Here is a 20,684-nt window from a genome sequence, read left to right as displayed (position 1 = left end):
ATTGGAAAGTGGGCGCAGTGTAGAAATTTATAGTCTCCCAGCACAGTGACATGTTTGGTATGTTCACTTACCTCACTCAGCTGTTTGCTATTGATCTCTGCTTGCTTCTGTACTGGAGAGTCAGTCACTTGAGTAAATTTGATCTGATCAGGATGCTTTTTGTAGGTGTACTGAGGGTAAATAATAAATACATTCATCGTAAATGTAAATATGTACATCTCTCTATTAAATAAAACATAGTGATGTAGCATTACTTGGGATAGCTAGCAGTTATGATAATGGTGTGCATAAGCACTGTCCTGCGCAATGATTCTTATGTTACTTTTTAACACAATCAGAGCCCAAATAAACTTCTGAAGTATTTTTAAAGTATAAACACAAAGTATTTTAATGTATACAAATAGACAATAAATGATAGAGCATATAAAATATTACAAATAAATATCTATTTTAAAATATTTTCAAGTATTAGTAAATACAGTTTGTATTAATAAAATAAAGCATGTTGAAGTACTTTCAAAGTATTAATGTAAATATACACTGACTTAAGCAAGAAGATGCTTGAGGGTCATTTAACATTTTGTTACTATCATAATTATACGGTTTTATTTGTTAGATGGTGTTATAACTGTCTTGATCACTAGGTGTCACAAAAGACTTCTAAAATACAGGTGAATATGGCCTTCAAAACTCACTTATGCTGATAAAACCACATTCAAAAATTAAAATTAATCACTCAGTAAATTTTCAGACATCTCAGAGCAGATGCTCTACATTTAACCGGCTATTTGATAACCACTCCCCTATACTTACATCTTTACACTGCTCTAACTTCTTAATAGCTTCGTATTCTTGTGTTATGGTCTGAGGGAAGTAGCATTTTGTCTTTTCCTCCTCATAATCCGCTTTGTAATTTTTCTAGGGATAAAATAAACATTCCATAAGAAAACATAATCGAGCTTCCTCCAAATTAAAACACGATGGCAAGAAGAGAATGACAACCACACTTACATCACTCTTCATAGCCTCAACTTTCATACAGTGTATCTGATGTGGGTCCTCAAAACTGCCCAAATAGTGCCCCAAAATATTCTTTTGATAAGCATCTTTGTATTTCACCTGGAAGAACAATCACAAGTTGATAAAGAAAAGCAATCAAGAGTGTCAGTACGGAAAGATATGAACTCAGAAATACGTACATCACTAAAATTCTTCAGAGCATTATCAGTCTGGAACTTTGGTGTATCACAGTAGTTCACGCTTGTTCCTTTTGATTGCTCATAGGCTTCTTTGTATAATTTCTGTGGAAGAAAATAACATTGGGTAATAAAGTAGGTTGCACTGAAATGCACTTACAATATAAATTGCAACAGTGAATTTTTGTTTTTTTCTTTTTTAATTCTTTTTAGTGGCTCCTAGGACTGTTAGGAAAGACACGAAAGTTTGACTCATCATCTCTGAACGTCTGATGTGAGAAATATGAAGCATCTTTCCAAACAGAGGAAAACAACAAGAGAGAAATCAAGAATGTCAATACATACTTGAAGTGGTATCAAAAATACAGTACATATGAATACCTAGAAGTGTATATTTTATCACTGCAGCCAGCAGCAGAAGTTCTAAGTGCTAAGGAAGAACCACCATCTTGTGACTCATTTTTCATAGGATTATAAACAAACTACACAATCAGTATCTATCTCCACAAAATGTTACACTCAGTGGTGGGGAAATGACTCCCTACATACACCATTCTGGCCATCTCGAAAAACACTAGCTTTATAAAACTAAAATTACTGAGAAATTCAGTGCAGAAGTCAAGAAATAATGAGTTTGGGTTTTGGTTTACTGTACATGACTGAAAATTGTGCTGCTATACTTTGACAATACTTACGTCACTCAGTACATTTCCTGCAGTTTTTAACTGCCTCAGCAATGGGTTCTCCGTAGCAGGAAGCACATTATAATCAGCAATGGCTTTGTTCTTCTCATAGTCTGCTCTGTATTTTATCTTTAAAAACAAAAAAAAATGAGTTTTTTAAAATCAGTATTAAAAGCCAAATACTCACTAATTTATATCATCTTGAAATTTTCAGAAAGCTCTCCCTCTGTTTTTAACTCATGATTCATAAAGGCAAAGGACCATGAGAAGCACTCAGATCACAGGAGTGCAGGGATCACTATGTGAGAGGTTGGGTTGTGAGATAATTGACAGCTAATAAGTAGATGCCCAGACCTCAAAGCACCTTGCTAAGCATTCTGATTTGTTAACTACCAGTTGACATATTAGAATAACTACATTCTTAAAAGTTAATGACAGAAGACTATCTTCTCATAAACACGAGCAGGAATCACTGAAAGCTTTGGGGTGGCAGGGGCAGAAAAATAAATCTTTTGCATAGAAGAAATTGTTTTGGACATCTGACAAAACAGCCTCAGCACAAACTGACTTCAGAACTACATTCAAGCTACACAGATGGGAGCAGATATAACAACATACCTTACTGACATTATCCGAAACTCGCTTATTAGCTTCATATTCTGGAGTTTCAGTCTGCATGAAGTAGATTTGGTCTTTCTCATTTTCAAAGTCTTCCTGGTATTTTTTCTGTTAAAACAGACAAAAGTAGAGAAAAGTAAAAATCAACATAATGCAGCTGCATTATAAATCAGCTATCCATGAAGAAGCTTAAATAGAAAAAGTAAAATACAGCAAGGGAAGTAGGAAAATTTAATCACTATTTGCCAAATTGGCATATACAGAAAATAAAGCTGCTCATTTCAATATTTTCTCAAGAATCTACTTACCATACTTAAATTTTCTGCATTCATTTTTGCAATTGCAACATCATAGCATGGAGTTTGACTCCACTTGCCCTTGATCTTGTTTTTATAGTCTTCATGATAAATAATCTGCAGTGAAATTAAAAAAGAATACTTAGTCTCCAGCTTAATTTTCATTTAGAAGTCTTCTTTTTAAGGATGCTTCCTATTTTACATCTGCATTATAACCACTTTGTCACTGACAGAATCATGTGAAGTATGGCTTCACCTTATCATTCAGTTTTCATTTATATTGGTAAGTTCCCTGACAAAAAAGGAGGTATACATTAAACAAGTCATCTATTCCAAACGACTTAATAAGACATACTCTGCACAGGATATCACTACCAAATTCCTTTGGCTGTTTCACTATTCACATAACACTGGGATATAATATTGCCCAAAAATTAAACTAGAATTCACTGTTATTGCTTCTGAAATCTGTTATAAGAAATAAAATGTAAAAGCTGACTCTCACTACTGACAAAACCAAAGAGATCTTGAGATCTGGTCTTTTCTTTTGCTCTCTGGTATCATTTTACTTCTCTAATTCCAAAATGGAGATTTCTATTGAAGGAAGAGAACTGCATTCTACTCACATCACTCAGCTGCCGTGTCACTTTCTTGGCCTGTTCGACATCAGGTGGATCTGGCAGAGAAGTATATTTAGATTTTCGTTCATCGTGCCCTTTTTTGTAGACAATCTGGAAATATGAAAGAAGTAAACGTTTACAGAAACTGCCCACTTCAATAGGAAGGTAATATTTAATCTTACCTCTGCTAACACCACCAGTAACAAAAGTAGTTCTGTCCACAGATACTGAACAATAATATCTTTCAATCAATGTGTTTTGGGGAACTATGGAAAAGTTCGCTAGGAAAGTTTTCAAGTATACTACTCTATTGTTTGTGATAAACCAGACACCTGAAACCTTTACATAAGACCTGAAATACTTGGTTGAAGTGTTCTGTGTCTGTTTTATTTTTATCCCAAGCATCAGCAAATAGCAACGCTGAGCAAAGCTCATGAACTACTAAGTTGTTGGTTTTTTTGAATCATGATCATATAGATTTGCAGATACCTCACAAGGCAAACAGGGCTACTGGGCTTACAGCCAACCCTGAGAGCTTGTCAGCACAGTCTGACAGGTATTTGAGGTCTTACTAAGGTCTTGGACAAATTATTTCTTTCACTCAAAATCCAACATTAAAATGCCAATAGGTACACATAAAGAGCATATACTTTTTCATAGAAACAGCACCACAGCTATCAGTGCATATCTATGCATATTTATCTTCTGTCCTGCTATAAAGTCCAGTGAGAAGCCTCCCAAGTTACACCATAGCAAAATCCAATTTTCAACCAGGCTTTGATACTTACATCACTCAGAGTTTTTTGAGCCTGTGCCACCCTTCTGAGTTCTGGACTGTCATTATACGGATAGAACAATGTTTTGTCTCCTTCCCAGTCTTCTGTATAGAGTTTCTTAGAACAGAAAAATACAGAATGAATTCATCTTTGTCTTGGAATGCTTCTTAAACTTCAGCTGACTAAGCCAGTGATTCTCCTTACCTTACTGAACATTGCTGTATTTTTTATTGCATTTACAAGCTCTGGAGCATCAGGGGGAAGTAAGTACTTGTCCTTATTTTCCTCCCAGTTCTGTTTATATAACACCTGGACACAGAGATCAGCAGGCTAGTTACACTCTTATTAGAAAATACTTATATTAGTTAATAAACAGCTTGATGGAAAGCTTTTTTTTCCCCTTTCTTTTACAAAGTGAAAGTATTATATTGATGTCATTTAAAAATATGAATTGGAAACATTTAAGATATTTATACTTGCCTTGATCAACTCATTTGGCCTTCTTCCCTGTGCTTCTAAACTGTTCTACAGACATTGCTTTAGTGTCCTGATCTGAAAACCTTACTTCTATCAGTAACTTCACGATCTGTTAATGTTCACAAGCCTTCTGGTAAGCCAAAACTCACTCACCTTGCTCACTTGCTGAGATACCTTCTTCGCATGTTCTATATCCCAGGCCTTTTCATCAACATGGCAAATAGTTCGAGCAGCTTCACCAGCCATGCGGTATTTAACCTAAATCAACGCATACCAAACCACAGCTGTATTTACAGCAAACACTGACAAGTGTTTCCTTAAAGCAGATTATTGAAATTTTGAAACGTGATAATGCAAAGAACCAAGATCTGTATTGAGTAAAGCTTTTAGGCACATGATTAACCTTTACCATGCACCAGCTGTTGCTTAGAAGTAATACCTAAAGAAACAGATTTTGTGAGTTATCTAAAAGGAAATGCAGCTTTGTGACAATGTCAAGAGCTGCGAATCCAAGCTAGGGGTAGTTATCCTATAATCTGAGTTCTTCCTAAGAATGCCTCCACCTGTATAATGAGGTGGAGATCCCCACGCTATTCAGTATCTCTTAATTTCACAGTCCGTTACCATGGACCATACACTATCTGCAGTCCAAAAGCAGCATAGCAGCCACACTACAATGGCAAACCAGTAGACAATGCACAAAACCATCCTAATGCTGCTATCCCATTCCCAGTTTGACAGCAAGCTCAGTCAGCTTCAGCACAAGGATTGCTGCATCATGTTCCTCAATATATCCTAAGATAGGTGTTGAGCAAAATTTAATGGCTGCTCATCTCCTGAGCACTGCTTAGGTGTCTCCCCACTCAGCTCTGGGAGCTCCTATCCCCAGAGACCCAATTCTCCCTACTTACTCTACAAAGAATTAAGACGCTTTGGATTTCAGTTTCCCAAACTGTGAGGTTTACTGCTGAAAGAGGGACTGGAACTGCAGAAAGAACATTTGGTATCTACCTCACTGAGCTGTTCCTGCACTTTCTTGATTCTCCGAATTTCTGGGGTATCAATTGTGGAAGCATATGGCTTTCCTCTCTCTTTATTAAATTTTTCTTTGTACTTGTTCTGAAAGAAAACAATGACAAATACGATTAAGACACATTCTATGGCTTTAGCAGAAATGTAAACAGTAATTTTTGATGCATTCATCTGTTTAGTGAAGGAGTTTGGGGCACATCACTGAATAATACAAGCTGTCATTACTCAAATATATTTGCACAGTTCTGCTTATTTTAACCGACTGACTTTCTTCTATCTGACACAGCAAGAAAAAAACATTTTTACCCTGAGCCTGCTTTAGATCACCTCTGAGTTTATTTGCATTACACGTCTCACCCTTGATACATTCAGTTACTTGTTTCAGTGACCAAAGAAGGAAACTTTTTGGGTGAGAGTAGCAATCTTGGACATATGATCTCATTCCAACAGCAAATACTGGTAGGTATCACACATTAAAATTGAGGAAAAACGGTGTGACACCATCTTACACCTGTGCAGCAGTTATTTCCCACCTTCAGAAACACAGTAAAATGACGGTAATAATGGTGTATATATATAACAGGAATTTGGGTAGGTGTTTGTTCCCACATACTGTGCACAAAATAATTCTTGGATATATAGAGGGATAGAGAAATATACTACTGTCCAAAATATTGAGGATCCCTATTTAATAAACATTAGCCCCTGCATCCTCCTTACTTAAGAACCCAAGTCAGATGGTGCAGGAGACCTATAAACTGATATGTAAGATAAGTTTTCAGATATCTGCCACAAGCATTTTGTGTCCAAAGATTACATGATGCATCTAAGCAGGAAATAGGCAAGAAATGATTTAATTGAAAGAAGGAAACTTCCTACATGAAGCAAATAGCACTAATACACGTCATGAAATGAAGCACAGGAGGAGTCAAAATAGTAGCTTAAAGGATCGCAACAATACCTAGCAGGTGCTTTCAAAACTGGTGTTTCTAAACAAGTAAAGGACATGGGACAATTCACCTCACTGAACAGGTCCTTCATTTTATTACTGTGCTGCAGATAAGGTGTCAAGAACTTTGAAGTGTCCACTTTTTTCCGTATCGTCTTCTTTCTGACTGGAGTTGCTGCATCCTCACCAGAAGTTTTCTCATACTCAACCGTACGAGTGATGGTTGTAGGACCTGTGAATTCTGTGTCAGTGCTCTCAGTGATCTCAGTGACAACCTGGGAATAGAGAAAAAAATGTGTTTTAATTAGAAATCACACTTTTATTGTAAGCTTTTTTCACTTCTTCTGATACAGGATGCTCAGCTCTTATCCCTGAACCACCTATGGTGTACACAAACGGTGACGCCTACTGGGATTAGCCAGTAATGCCCATTTTATGTGACTCAAACTGAAAAAGCACAAGGAATCCAACAACTGGCTGACTTTTGCAACTCTCTCAGTGTTGAAGATGCAGGCAGCGCACAGCCAGGTTTCCTAACGATGATACTGAAAACTGAGAAAGTCAGAGGTGCACACCGTTGTTCAAAATGATTATCTTCTTCTTGCGAAAGGAATGGACACAGCAGATACCAAGTAATTGGGATCCTGTGGCAAACCTATGGTGCACCAACTGAACAAATGCCTGGAATCCACTTTTTCTACTAATATACGTATCCTCAGTCAGATCATAATCATGGCAAAGATACAGTTGAAACATACATACGTTCATGGATCAAGCACCCGCTGGAAAGAAGACCGCAATTAATTTACATCATTTATTTTATCAACATATTCATGCTGTAAGAGGTAATTTTAATACAACGATTCTAATCCAAAGCATGTTAAAATAATGATTACAGCTGAAAAATATGCTCTGAAATTATCTGAACAAAGTATCAAGCTCTATTTCATAATTAGCTTAAACAAAACAAAGGAATGCGTGAAGGTCAGATTTCCAACAGTTACTTACATTAGTATGAGGTAGACTAGAAAATACACCAAGCATTAAATATTAACTTGGCAAATACACAAAAGTAACATTACAAACGGGTTGTTCATTCTGTGAATATTGATTACATTTCACTAACGACGCGTCAGGATGTTAATAGTTACTTCTGCACCACAACAGATTAATCTCTTACAACTCATTTCAAGTAAGTGTTTAAGTTCGGGAGCACAGCAGAGTTTGAAACCTGCCTAGGCAAGACTCAGTTACTTGATGTTAGGTTTATAACGAAGTAGTGAAGCTACACACTTCCTTGAGAAGTAATGTATTTCTAAAGCTTGGAGGGGCTTCCTTCTAACAGTAGAGTATTTCACATTAAAAAAACATCCCTCTGTTTTACCTTCATGTGATAACTCATAGGCCTGCACATGCTAATGCCACAGACAGCACTTACAGCTGATGGAAATACACCCAATCACATCAGCTAAAAAGACTTTCATACTCCTATGTGACTCTTCATTGCACAGCACTGTTTTCAAAACCTGAGGCAGATCTGACACAGCAATAGTCATGCTATTGCTCCCTTTAAATCCACCCTGGCTATGGATTAACGCCCGATGACTGCAGCAGTTAAAAATAACATGACAGGCTTTCTTCAAAAGCGCAGCCTTCAATTACTTGCTCAAATGTTATTAATCACATGATACTTCATTAAATTTAAACTGCAGTAAGACTCGGGGACCAGATCCTTCGTTAGGAAGGAACTGCTAAGCTGATGTTTCAGCATAAGCCTAAGCCATAAAGAATATTTCATGGTGGCAAAGAGTTGCTTATATCTGTACCATCAATAGAAATACAAGTTATGGTAATAACTCCTTGGTAACACATCTATTTGTTACCAGTGACATGAAAAATCTTCACATGACCACTCTGCAGTGAGATTAAACAACGTAAAGGGAAAAGAACAGATACACACAAACTAGGTTCAGGCAGAATCTTTATATGCTTCTTTTCCTAACAAGCTGCATATAGTGCAATATGGCCCTGTTATTAATACACACGTATCTAGCCAAACTCATACCCTCAATAATTCTGTTCACCTTTAACACTAATGATTAGATGGTGTCAATATGTTACCCAAGTAATCTTTCTGCCTGTCTGGCTTGATAACAACACAACCTGCTGCTTCATTCTGTCAGCTCCTGTGCAGATTTAGCTGCTGGGCAGCAGCAAAGGGAACAGCATCAGCAAGACAGAGCAGGAAGGACATCGGCATAGTCCTTTTCTGTCAGTCACATCCTCTGCTCCTTCTGATGGAAAACAAACAGTGGCAAACAGTAATGCATGTCCAGGTTGAATCCCAAATGCAAAGCTAAAAAACAGATGGGACGCCCAAAAAAAGCTAGAAGTCCTCTTGGTCAGCCCACAAGGTCTTGAAGAGGAAATTAAGAGAAAGTAATTGTTAGCTGATACCTACGTGCTTACTATGGAAAACTGATCCTCAGAATGCAAAAGGCTACTAGTTTAGTATTACACATTAATTACATGTACGATGTAATTAATGCATATATCAATCACATTCAACTTCACAGGAACCTTTACCTCATATGGTTCACCCTCCTCAACAATTGTCTCCTCAATGTAGTACTATCAAAGAAAGGAGAAAGAAAAAAAATCATTGTTAGGACAGGTCAAACAGAATAGCAAACTGTACCGGCTCTTAGAAAGACTGCTTTCAAAGCACACCTGAGGAGAACAAAGACTGCAGTTCAGAGATGGTATCAAGTCCTGAAGATCTGTTTGGTTTGCCTTCAGAGTCCCTCCTACCAACAGATGAGGATCTCCTTAACAGATCTCAGCCATTACTGGCTTCCTTGTACTAATCAGAAATCAGAGCTCCACAGTCAGTTTTCTGCCCACTTGATCCTCCACTTATCCAGCTCATATCTCATCAATTTAGTGACATTACATGAGTCTGTTTCAGCACTCTTTCCGTGTTCCAGGTATGGACCATTTGCTGTTCTTTCCTTATCAGCAGCCACAGTAAAATCACCATGAAAAGCACCAAGTCTTGTCAGCCATGATCTGCCCATCACTGCTCCCCATCACTTCGCTCTTCATGTGTTTAAAAATGGCTTCTAAGGTGATTTTCTCCATAGCCTTCCTAAGGATTCGAGTTCACCGTCTGTTTATCCCTAGATCCTCTTTCTTGCCTTTGCTGAAGATGGGCACAACAAGGCTTTTTCCAATTATCAGGAACTTCCCCACAAGACAGTGAACTTTTGAAGGCAACAAACAGCAGCCCTTCGTTGACATCAGCACCCCTGATCCATCCCCTCTGGTCCCCCGGAACCATATACATCCCAGTGGGGTAAGTCATCCCTAACTCTGTCTTCTACTGTGGATGCTACATCATTCCCACGTCTCTGCTAGGAATCAGAGATCTGGAAGACCAGAGAATAAAGCTTATTGATGCAAAAAAACAAGAATCAAATCAAAACAAACAAACGACAACAAAAACCATGACCAAAAAAAACACCTTTTAAGTAATACGCTGAGGTGCTCTGACCACTGAAACCACAGCCCCACACTCTCAGCTTCCCTCTTGCTGCCAATGATAACAAATACCTGCTGCTCTGCACATCGCTTGCTGGTTTGCCCATGCATACAGGAATGCACTTTGTAAAGTCTTACATTTCCATCTACACTCCTCCCAAGTACTCAGCTCCTGTTCCTACCTTCTTTTGTGTCTGAACTCAGCTGCTTGTTCCTCCATACCAGCCTTCACTTGACTTCTGCACACTCGAATGAACAGTTCTTTTGCTCTTTGTTCGAGGAGATCACCCAACTCTCTTGGGCTGTTCTCAAGAGATCTTCCCAAGCAGGGCCCTGAACAGGCTCTGATTTGCCCTTCTGAAATCAGTGATTATAATTCCGTCTGCCTCACTTGCTTCTCTCAAATCTTCAGCTCCACACTCCAGTGGTTTCTGCAGCCCAGACTGCCGTCAACCTTTGCATTTTCCACCTGCTTTTTCCTGTTCAAGTGGCACATTCAAGCCGAGCATCTCCCCTAGATAGTTCATCAGCCATCTGCATCAAGTTTGTCTTCAGCACATTCCAGAAACCTCCGAGATCACTGTGCACAGCCACACAGCCCTTCCAGCAGGCACTGGGGGGTGATTAAGGCCACCTGTGCCGCTTTCTCCAGCTGCCTAAATAAGGCAGAGCTCTGAAGCAGATCCACAGGTGAAGCATCAGCTGGAGAAAGGCAGCAGCTTTTTCACCCACTGCATCCTGAAGCCGCACTGCCATCGTTTAACCAGGGTTTCCAGCTGGCACTCCATTCTCGCCACGCATGGCTCAGACCCTCATCACAAAGGCAAAACCAGCCCTCGCAGCACAAGGCATGGCACCCACAGCCCCTCCACAGCCGGCAGCGCATGGCCGCCCGCCCCGCCACCTGCCGCGGCCCCTCCGAGGCCGCCCCGAACATGGCGGACACCCCGAAGATGGCGGCCGCGCGGTGGCGCCATGCCGGCAGCCGGACAGCCCCCCTGGCGGCAAATGGCGGCGGCGCTGAGGGGAGGCGGTTGGCGTTGGGGCGCCGCTTCTGATACTTCTGATAGAGCACTCATAGCTTTAAAATAGGGCATTCACATAAGAGAAGAGCTCTCGTTTAAAAGAAACAAGCAGCAGAGCATTAAGCTGCCCTAAAGTTGCACCAGATGTTCTCATCTTCATTTCCTCTAATTCTCACTGTGGAGGCACCACGGCAGTGTGGGGTTCATCCAATGGACCTGCTTACAGGAAGGCAGTTGTTGGAAATAAAAGAATAATAACGATATAGTAATAACAAAGCAGGCCTGTGTAGACACAAAGCCCAGCCTGCCGTAATTCAAGCGTCAACAAACAAGCTCTGGCAGAAATAAATAAGTATTTTGTCGCAGAGATCACATAATAGTCAGGAAGCACGAAGTCAATCTCAAGTAACATCATAATGGGAAACAAGGAAGGACTGCTGGCTTTTTGACTCGGCTGTGCAGTGTGTTGAAGTGGATGCTGTGAGCAGCAAGGCTTGTATCCCAACACAGGTGTAGCTGGCAAACCACTTAAGCATTTCATAATACAAAATTTCACTATAATAACAAAGTAACAAGTCTTTGGTAGTGTTATATACTCTTTTAATAGCAAACTCACTATTCCAATGGCACAGAAAATTTTCCTTGTTCTTGAGAATTCCTTCAATTCATGGAGACTAAGTAATTAGTCATAAAACAGTCTAAATGCCCAGTCAACTAATTAATGCCTGACACTGCTCCACAGACATCCACAGGTTTAGGTGAAGCTCCATCTTGGCATCTGATATGTCGGTAGGAGAAAACTGCACTGGGATGAGGCAGAAGCCAGAGAGGGGCTTCCAAAGTCACCCGTGGATTGGATGACAGAGGGCAAGCCAAGGGGGAAAGAGATGGCCCCCTACATCTATAATTACACAGGAGAGTAACCACAGAACCTTGTGATGGGGGTGTGAAATGGTTACAGCCCTTATTTAAATGCACAATCCAGGACAGGAACCAGAGAGATTTTGCTCTGCTGATAGCAGGTATTTTTTGCTGTCCTTGTCTTTTACTTATCAAACCATCTAATAGGTATCTCATCATACCCTAGTCATCAAATAGCAAACGACGAGTAACCGTTTACATTCGCGAGCAGTGTCTTGGAGAAGTAATTAATATTTCCATTCACGTGGCAGAAAACAATAAATTCTACTCTCAGACTTTTTTCTTACCTCCACAACTTCCTCATATTCTTCTTCCTCCATTTTGAGTGTGTTCTTCTGTCTCTCCCCGGCTCACTGGTGATGCAGGAAATGAAAGTGTGAATATGCAGTATTAGCCCCAGCTGAAAGCACCACTAAAAGCTAAAGTCAGGTTCTTAGAGCACGTGGGTCACAGCTAGTAACTACTGAGACACCATTGTTGGCTAATCGAGGGAAGAATTTGAACAACAGAAAGAATTAACGTTGAGATCTACCATGACTTCATTTCAGATAATGGTGGGGAGCCATTGGATTAAGTTTCAATGAAAATCAAAAGTGAAAACCAAAAATTGAAATCAGATTTATTGACATACATTTGATTTTTTCATTACGACAAAGTAGTACGAAGGTTTTTTCTTTTCTCTGTCACTATTTCACCTAATGTTGTTGCATTTTTTAAATGCCTCTTTGAATGGGAGCTTTATCTGCATCTCCTACTACATGCATTCACAAGTGAAAAAAAGAAATGCATTAAAAGCTTGTATGCATATTTTTAAGTGACCTTGAGTTAATGAGGCAGTTTTGCTTTTCCCAGCATTAGCCTATGCAGGTGCTTTGGGTTCTTTTAACTCGTGGCTTTTTTCTCTCTATTTCTTCGTTCCTGGAAAAGATGAAAAATCCATCTACTGGCTGAATTACAAAATACAGATGACTGTCAAAAAAACCTCTTAACTGATTAATTAACACAATGATTTTGCTCCGGGGTGCAGTTACAATTTTCCACCAGAGAATACAGCCCCGTTTCCAATCCTGGGAGGGGATGAGGCTTTGGAACAGCTGTTCTGAGTCCAAAGATACTTGCCGTGTAAGCTAATACTGCCAAATGACGAGGTGGTTTTGTTTAGCTGGCTAAACAGCAATTCCTTCTGAGGCAAGTGAAGCCTAGTAATGCAGGATAAATATAGGAACATGGAATACTGTCCCTTTTTAGTCCTGGCGTGTTGAGAAAAATTGCAAAAAAAGAAATGAATAAAAAAATGTTAAACCAGAGCATTAACTATTAACACAAATGAAGGACAGCTCAATCCACTGTCCTGTCCAACGATAAAGTAGGCCAACGTTTATGAACAACTACATAAGAGCAGTAGGGGCTTGCACTTAGGGAACCCCTCCATACAGCTGTCACTATTCCAACTGCTAGCTGCACTTCCAAAACACAATTTCAGATCCTTTCCTCCTGCTGCAATTTCCACCCATTCAGTTATTCAACCAGACAGAAAAGCTGAGTCCCGTGGGCAAGGCACAACTGCTACTCTGAAAGAACTACAGCATCGGGAAACGGCTAGGACAGGATCTAGAAGTCAAATGTGATTAAATGTTCTTACCAGCAACATCTGGTAAATATCCTTAGGAGCAAAGCCTCTCCAGTCTTCCCTCTAGAGCAGTGCTGGGCAAGAGCAAGCCTGGTGCATCAACCTCCGATGACGCATGTGGATGGCACAGCCAATCCAGCTCCAGCCCGCTCCGATTTCAGCCCTAAATATACTTGGTGACCCCAAAGGAGGCCACCTGTTCTCAGCAAGATGACAGAAAAGGGAGCTGGGCACTTCTGTGCTCCCGAGGAAACCAAAAACATTCCACAGCTTGACCACACTTGAGCAGGTCTCTGCTGAAATGGATCCCGAGGCAAATTTAAGGCAATGTGATGCATTCTTCTTATTCCTTTTCAGATCTGATCATTAGAATGAGTTTGTACTGACAGAACAGATTTACTCCCTACGTTGTACCTGAATCAAAACTATCCAAGAATCTGTAAACATTGGGGAGAGGAGAGTCTGGACTTCAGACTAAATTTGTACTACAAGTCTATCCTTAATTTCACCCCTACGCGTATATGAAGAGCTTTATGAGTTTAATTTGAGGCAAATCACTTATCAGTAGTTTTATTAGAGGACCTAAGAACGTAAATCATAGAATCACCAAGGTTGGAAAAGACCTACAAGATCATCCAGTCCAACCATCAAAAAACAACTACTGCAAGGAAAAAGTGCAATTGTGCAGAAGAGCACCTAAATAAAAACCAGTATGACTGGTGGAAAAAAGACTAAGAATACGTGCTAAATAGATTGAGTGACAAGCAATTGTAACGCGTTATTTTGGAAGGCCAGGAATTGTATGATGAACGGAACAAAATCATGGTAATGATAACAGAAGAGACATTCTACATTATCTGTCTGGCCCACCGTCATGACAGGATTGCTTTAGCTCTTTAAGGAGGTGCATTTAAAAGCCAACACCAACGCAAAACTTCTCTTTTCATGCGCTACTTCACGTAGTTCAATAAGTAATTGTCAAAGGCCCAGCAGAAACACCTTCTTAGAACTGTTAGAATGTATTCTAATGATGCGTATTTATATTGGAATACCAGCAAGAATCACTCGCTGAAGTGGAACATGCGTGAGGTTAATGGAAGAGTAATGGTTGATAGTAATTTGTTTTTAATTGCTTCCGCTTACAGTAAAAAGTTATGTCTGCACCTTGGATTTCAAGCCACTGGTTTGCTGGAGTTTTCAGAAAGCAGCAGCCTGAGCCTGACTCTTCAGAGAAGAGTTTCAAAGGCAATAGGAAAGTTCTGCTGGGAGATAACAGCATGGCAGGTTGGATACAGGTTAGCACACCGGGCCAGGCTGCCTTATCTACAGTGCATACATATGCATACACTGAGCAGTTCTGAACTAGAAATTCAGAACGGTGCAAGGTGAGTAAGGCAGAGGAAGATGTTTTGCATTTAAATTGCCCGAGATTATAAGGCAGAAAATATTTGTTTCTTTTTAGCACTTCTAAACATTAAGTTCCGTCATTATTACTTACTGAACAGTAACCATTTCTGGCAAGGAGAAAGGAAGGAAACAGCTGGCAACCTTCTCTTGATTTAATTAGCAGTTATATAATAAAAGCAATGAAAAAGCCTATATATACTTGCTCTCCTAACACACACAGCATTCACGTACAAAAACAATGCGCTTTTTTTGCTGTTTCTTTTCCCTAGAACCTCAGCTGGAGCCTTTTCAAGTTCCTTTTGGGGGCAGCATTCCAGCTATGAGAAATACGTGACGTAATGCTGGAGCCTGATCTGTACCAAGGACAAAATATGGAGGATCAATATGCAAAGACTAAAGGGCAACCACACTGTGAATCTCTGCTCCTGTAAGACAGAGATGTAGCTTTCTACAGCCACCCCTCAGCTGGTAATGTTTCTGTTCCGGTTTAACCATTAATTCCCTTCTATTTCTTTTATAGTGCATCACTCTTTGGATTCCACATCAGATTTCAGAAGAATTTTAATTATCCAAGGCTGGATCCCCCATCATGAAGCTCAGGCAGTACATATCACTGCAAGCTGGCAACTGCCCCTTGAAAGAGAGGACTTCTTGATTCAAAAGACTTTCTGTCCATCCTTGCATCTGTTTGACTGAGAATACACAGCAAATCTGTTGTGCTGGAGATTTATTTGGCTTCTCTCTGTCTTGCCCTTTGTGGGGATAAGCTTACTGACATCAGAACTGCTATATTTAACCCCCTGAGTTAATCAGTAGACCACCCGGACTTAACAAACATTCTATCATTGAAAAAGGACATATTTGAATGCAACTTCATGCCATTGTCTCTATTTTTGGACTACTACTATCAGCTTTTCATTCTTCTCGCTTTTTCTTTCTGCCCACCAGATTTTGCACAGAAAATCTGGGCAAAATAAGTGAACTTTAGCATTTATGGGACTCCAAGCTGAGCTATTCGGGTATCTAAAAATTTCCCTTGGAGCGCCATCTCTATTGAAAAAGCTGACAGTGAACCATAAGACACAAAACGCACGTTAGCTTATGATGCACAACCTGCAAGATGGTAATATTCAACCTGAAAGTGCTGGCACCATCAAGAAGCCATAAATACGGCATCCGTGTACTATGGGAAGAAGGCTTTAACCAAAGATAACACCGGAGCAAAGAAAATACCTGCACTTGGAATGAATACATTCCACACATCACTGCAGCGCCTCTCTTGCATCCTAGTAACCAAGGCATGGCTTTAAGTGGACAAGCAAAAGGAAAGGCACTCTTGTAAGACTGAACTTCTTCATTTCTCAGCATTTGCCTCATTTTTCTCTCTATTCTTTACGTGACAAAAGTGGCATGTCATTTTAGGGTTGTACAAAAGCCACTCCACGAGGGCTTCACTGCACTCAAGGAAGGAATAGCCTACAAAAGTCAGTTGAACTTGAATGGTTTTGTAATTCATTAACAGCTGACTAATTAACTGATTGGCAATCCAAACAAAACAAGAAGTAGGACACAAAGAGAACCTGCTCTTGCTCCCATCCTTTACAGTCTGAAATGCCCATATGCTTGTAAAAAGCAACAAGGACAACCATGGGCTTTCTTTTATACCACAGCCTCTTCCTACTATCACATAGCCAGCCCACTCGGATAAATAGTGGTGAGCGTGGTTTGATGATGGTCGTGCCATTCTAAACAGATGAACTTCACTTGTTACTGTTGTGCCGCTGATCATCTTTCTTAAAGTATTAATAGAAGAGATTAGATCATAACAAATAATATACCCGGAGGCAACACAACCAAAATGCCATGATTAACTCATCGGCAGCGTCTTCTTTTCTTGTTTATTTCTGATGCTGACAGGTTAATACGCTCCTGAGAGTGGCCGCTTCGCAAGCTGCCATAGCCAAAAAGCCTCAGCAGGAAGAGGAGCAAGGAGGGGAATGTTGGTGTGAAACCAGAACTGATAGCATCCTTCCTGATGGTGCTGTGATGGTCAGTCACAGCTTCCACTGCTCCCTGCTTCAGTTCTGCTGCTGACAACCTCAGTTCAGCAGCAGGGCTTTGCAGGCAGGTGTCAAGAACAAAGGAGACACAAGCATGATGTCCTGAAAGGCACCAAAGCGGCTCTCACTGTACTGATGTGTAACTCAGAACTTCTACCTTTCAGGAAAGGGAGAGGAGGTTCTTTTCATACCTTTTCCCTTTCACTCTATTTATAAGATGAATAAACTCACGTATTTTTAGAAGAGAGGCACAAACACCAGCTGTAAATCCCTGTGAAAAGCCACGCCTGGCAGCCACAGCTCCAGTTCTTGCCCTGCCTCCAGCACTCAGCCCTTCGGCAGCTCTCTGCCTCGGTTATGCAGGGCAGGTAACACAGCTCTCTTCACAAACGCTGTCATTATTGTTACCGTTGCTGTAAACCACCAGCTCACAGCAACTGAGAGCTGCAGCTTTAGAGTTCTGCCTTCTATGCGAGCTGATGGGTAACGAACAGCCGCAGCCACACAGCCAGCAGCTGCAGAGGGAAAGAGGTGCAGCAGCAGGACTGCTGGCTGCAGGGCTGGGAAGCTCTGGGTCACGCAGGTGCAGCATCAGCAGTTAATTCTTCCCCCTTGGTGTGAGCAGGGTGGGATGAGGACTAACTACAGCACAGCTCCTTTTTGGTGCCCACTCTTTCATGGCACCGATGATCCCTTTTCCTCTCGCTCCCTAAGGTGCATTATGATTGTACGTAACTCTCTGAAGGAAGAAAGCAGTTCTTGGTGGCCCTCCTCAACAGTCACCAAGCAGCTACTGTGGCACAGCCCAGCTTTGTCACAGATGTAGCCCTACCTGGACCTTTCAAACCCACCATTGGTTTCAATGCACTTGTATTTTCCCCGCAGCTGCTCACCACACTGAGCAGACACACTGAATTCAGAAGCTCTTCCGTGGTTTCTTATGGAACGAGCTGAAACCATTTCTTGAGAAAGCACAAGGCAGCCCAAGTTCATTTATATCCCAGTCCGCATTCAGATCAGTTATTGTCACCACATTAAGCCTATTCCTAACGAAGCCTGGCGGCAGGAAAGTTTCATGTGGCTTTGAGCAGTGCTGCCAACTTTCCACATCATCCCAACAGCAGCAGAGAAATGGATGGGCAGAAACAACCGCCGTGTAAAGGCGCTTCCTGGCAGAGGCCATTTGAGATGCAGGGACAGAGCTGAACTGACGCCCAACTCACGATGTCCAGTCAATTCCAGATCCATCGATGTCCAATTCACAGACATGGAGTCTCCTTAACCTGAAAGACGCCAACTCGATAACTGGCTAATAACATGAGTGGTTCTATAAGGGCTTCTTTCCAAGTGATATCCTGCACACTGATGAGAGCAGCCCTGTCAGTCTCAATGTTATGGACTTCACCAAGGCGGTGTCTTCAAGAGCTGTTCTTAGAAACCTCTCTTTTCTCTGCTGTTTTAGCACATTTCTATGAGAGGTTACCAACACCTCCAACAGTCAGATGAAGGGGAAGGACTGCAACATGCTTAGCATTCCTAACTTGCATTGCTGGGATGGTATCTCATATCCTGAAATACCACCCGCAGCGGTCCATCAAATATTAAGAGTCCTAAGTTGTGGCCAGTAATACTTTGCAGAAGCAGTTCCCAGTGGCAGAACACTCCATGAAAGGTCATTAACACAACACGAAGGTCATTAATGCAACAGCCACCATGAGAAACCCTCTGGACTGTTATTACCAGCACTAAGCAGCCAGCAGCAGGCCCTGTGCTGCTCGTGTTGCTCAGCCCTGCGGTAGCACCAGGCAATAAGGTAACAGCTTCATTAGTGCGGTCAGTAAAACCAGCTCATTTTCTCGAAAACCATTACATGGGAGGCTGAACAGCAATGACTTCACGGGCCTTTTTATAAAGCAGCATTATGAGGGTGGATGGACAGAAGCAGCTGCAGAACTGGCAGAGACGCCCTGCAGGCAGCGGCTGCCAGCAAAGCACTGCCACCAAGGCAGCAGCACTGAGCGGTGCAATGGGTGCTGCACAGGAAACATCCCAGAGACCTGAGAAAGATGAAAAACTGAACGGGTAGATGAACTGAAGTGAAAGCCTGTGTGAATGGAAGCTTAAGTGAAACAGAACAAGCGTGAGGTAGCAGCAGTGGGTTTGGTTCTCAGGGAGTAATTACGTGTCCAGTAAATGGAGTGCTTGCTCAAGAGAGGAGGTTCCCTCCTTCACCAGGCTGCTGCAGCACTTCCCTTAGTACAAATCAATGATGATAAGTTACAAGACATGTTGCTCACACACAAAGGCAGCCAGCAAGCACAAAGAGAGCTCCTCACCTGCCTCAAAGAGAGGGAACGAGTGTACAGAGCTGCCTCTTGCTCACCTGCAGGGACTGCTGCCCTTGGATGCAGCTAACGGTGCCATCGGACCTGGGCTAACAACTGCCACGCTGGGGTTGGACAGCACCAGATGAGTCTAGCACTTCCCTGGCTCTCCACACAAAGCTTTCTTCATTTGCTGACACATATTCTGTGCCTGGGTAGTGCAGGGAGCCTGTCAGGGCACAGGAATTACCTAAATAAACCAAAACGACTCCGTAGGTGAAAGGTGGGATCTGCTTTCCTAAAGGCAGGTGGAGGCGATTCCCAGCAGCCACAGCTCCTCCATTCCACTGACACCCTGCCTTCCGATCCTCACCACCTATTTCTACCCCTTGCCCTGTTCTAACAGTCTGAACAACACAGAGAAACAGACGTCAACAGATTGCAAATAGAAGCAGTTCTGTCTCAGATTGAGGTCTCCCATCCTCAGCACTCGGTACACAAATGGTGCTGAGAGGGACAGAAAGGAAGGGGATTCTTCCTGTTGGCGCTGCAGGCTGGAAGCATTTGTGCCCTTTGGGGATAGCTCAGCTCCTTCACAACGGAAGCTTTTCTATTTTTTTAAGGGATTTGCAATAAAAAGGAGGATTCTGCCCCCACCTGGCCTTGCTGGAAAGAACAGCCCAGGAGCAGCCGAGCAGGGGCTGCAGAGACAACTCACAGGGCTTCGGGACTGGAGCACAGCGCAGGGTGCAGACACTGGAGCACGGAAATGCCCGATAATCCAAAGCAACCCGTATAAAGGCAGCTGCTTTTCAGGCAGCACTCTGTCTCCTGCAGAAGCAATGGCACAGGTTCACTTCTATGCTGAGGCGTGGAGGCGATGAGCAGCACACAGGGCTCTGGGCAGAGGATGGAGGATGGGAGGTGGGTTTCTGAGGCCTTGCAGAAAAGCTACAGGAACAATTCGACCTCGTCCATGCTGTCAGCAGGCACAGGCAGCACACAAGGGGCAATTCATTACCATGTCCTCCCAGCAGTCTTGAGTTCTCCCTTTCTCACCTGGCAAAAGAAGCTCTATGGGAAGAGAAAGTCAAATAAACCAACGTGCTTTGTAAAGCAGCTTTCTCCTT

General features: G+C 41.8%; 1 protein-coding gene across 1 annotated transcript in view; it reads right to left on the bottom strand.

The window, feature by feature from the left end:
- NEB (nebulin) overlaps positions 1-12,453 on the bottom strand; it is a 108,479-nt gene extending 96,026 nt beyond the window's left edge. Inside the window, exons 1-15 of the mRNA XM_072341234.1 lie at positions 12,421-12,453; positions 9,234-9,278; positions 6,719-6,922; positions 5,678-5,785; positions 4,820-4,924; positions 4,394-4,498; positions 4,202-4,306; positions 3,420-3,524; positions 2,806-2,910; positions 2,498-2,605; positions 1,892-2,008; positions 1,200-1,301; positions 1,012-1,119; positions 814-918; positions 72-170 (exon numbers count right to left, since the gene is read on the bottom strand). Of these exons, the coding sequence (XP_072197335.1) occupies positions 72-170; positions 814-918; positions 1,012-1,119; positions 1,200-1,301; positions 1,892-2,008; positions 2,498-2,605; positions 2,806-2,910; positions 3,420-3,524; positions 4,202-4,306; positions 4,394-4,498; positions 4,820-4,924; positions 5,678-5,785; positions 6,719-6,922; positions 9,234-9,278; positions 12,421-12,453 (1,554 nt within the window). The remainder of the gene's footprint in view (positions 1-71; positions 171-813; positions 919-1,011; positions 1,120-1,199; positions 1,302-1,891; positions 2,009-2,497; positions 2,606-2,805; positions 2,911-3,419; positions 3,525-4,201; positions 4,307-4,393; positions 4,499-4,819; positions 4,925-5,677; positions 5,786-6,718; positions 6,923-9,233; positions 9,279-12,420) is intronic.
- Between the last annotated feature and the right edge of the window lie 8,231 nt (positions 12,454-20,684).

The sequence above is a fragment of the Excalfactoria chinensis genome, chromosome 7 (assembly GCF_039878825.1).
Source record: "Excalfactoria chinensis isolate bCotChi1 chromosome 7, bCotChi1.hap2, whole genome shotgun sequence".
Lineage (NCBI taxonomy): Eukaryota > Metazoa > Chordata > Aves > Galliformes > Phasianidae > Excalfactoria > Excalfactoria chinensis.
Note: the sequence above shows the minus strand (reverse complement) of the source record. Positions and strands in the feature narration are given on the sequence as shown.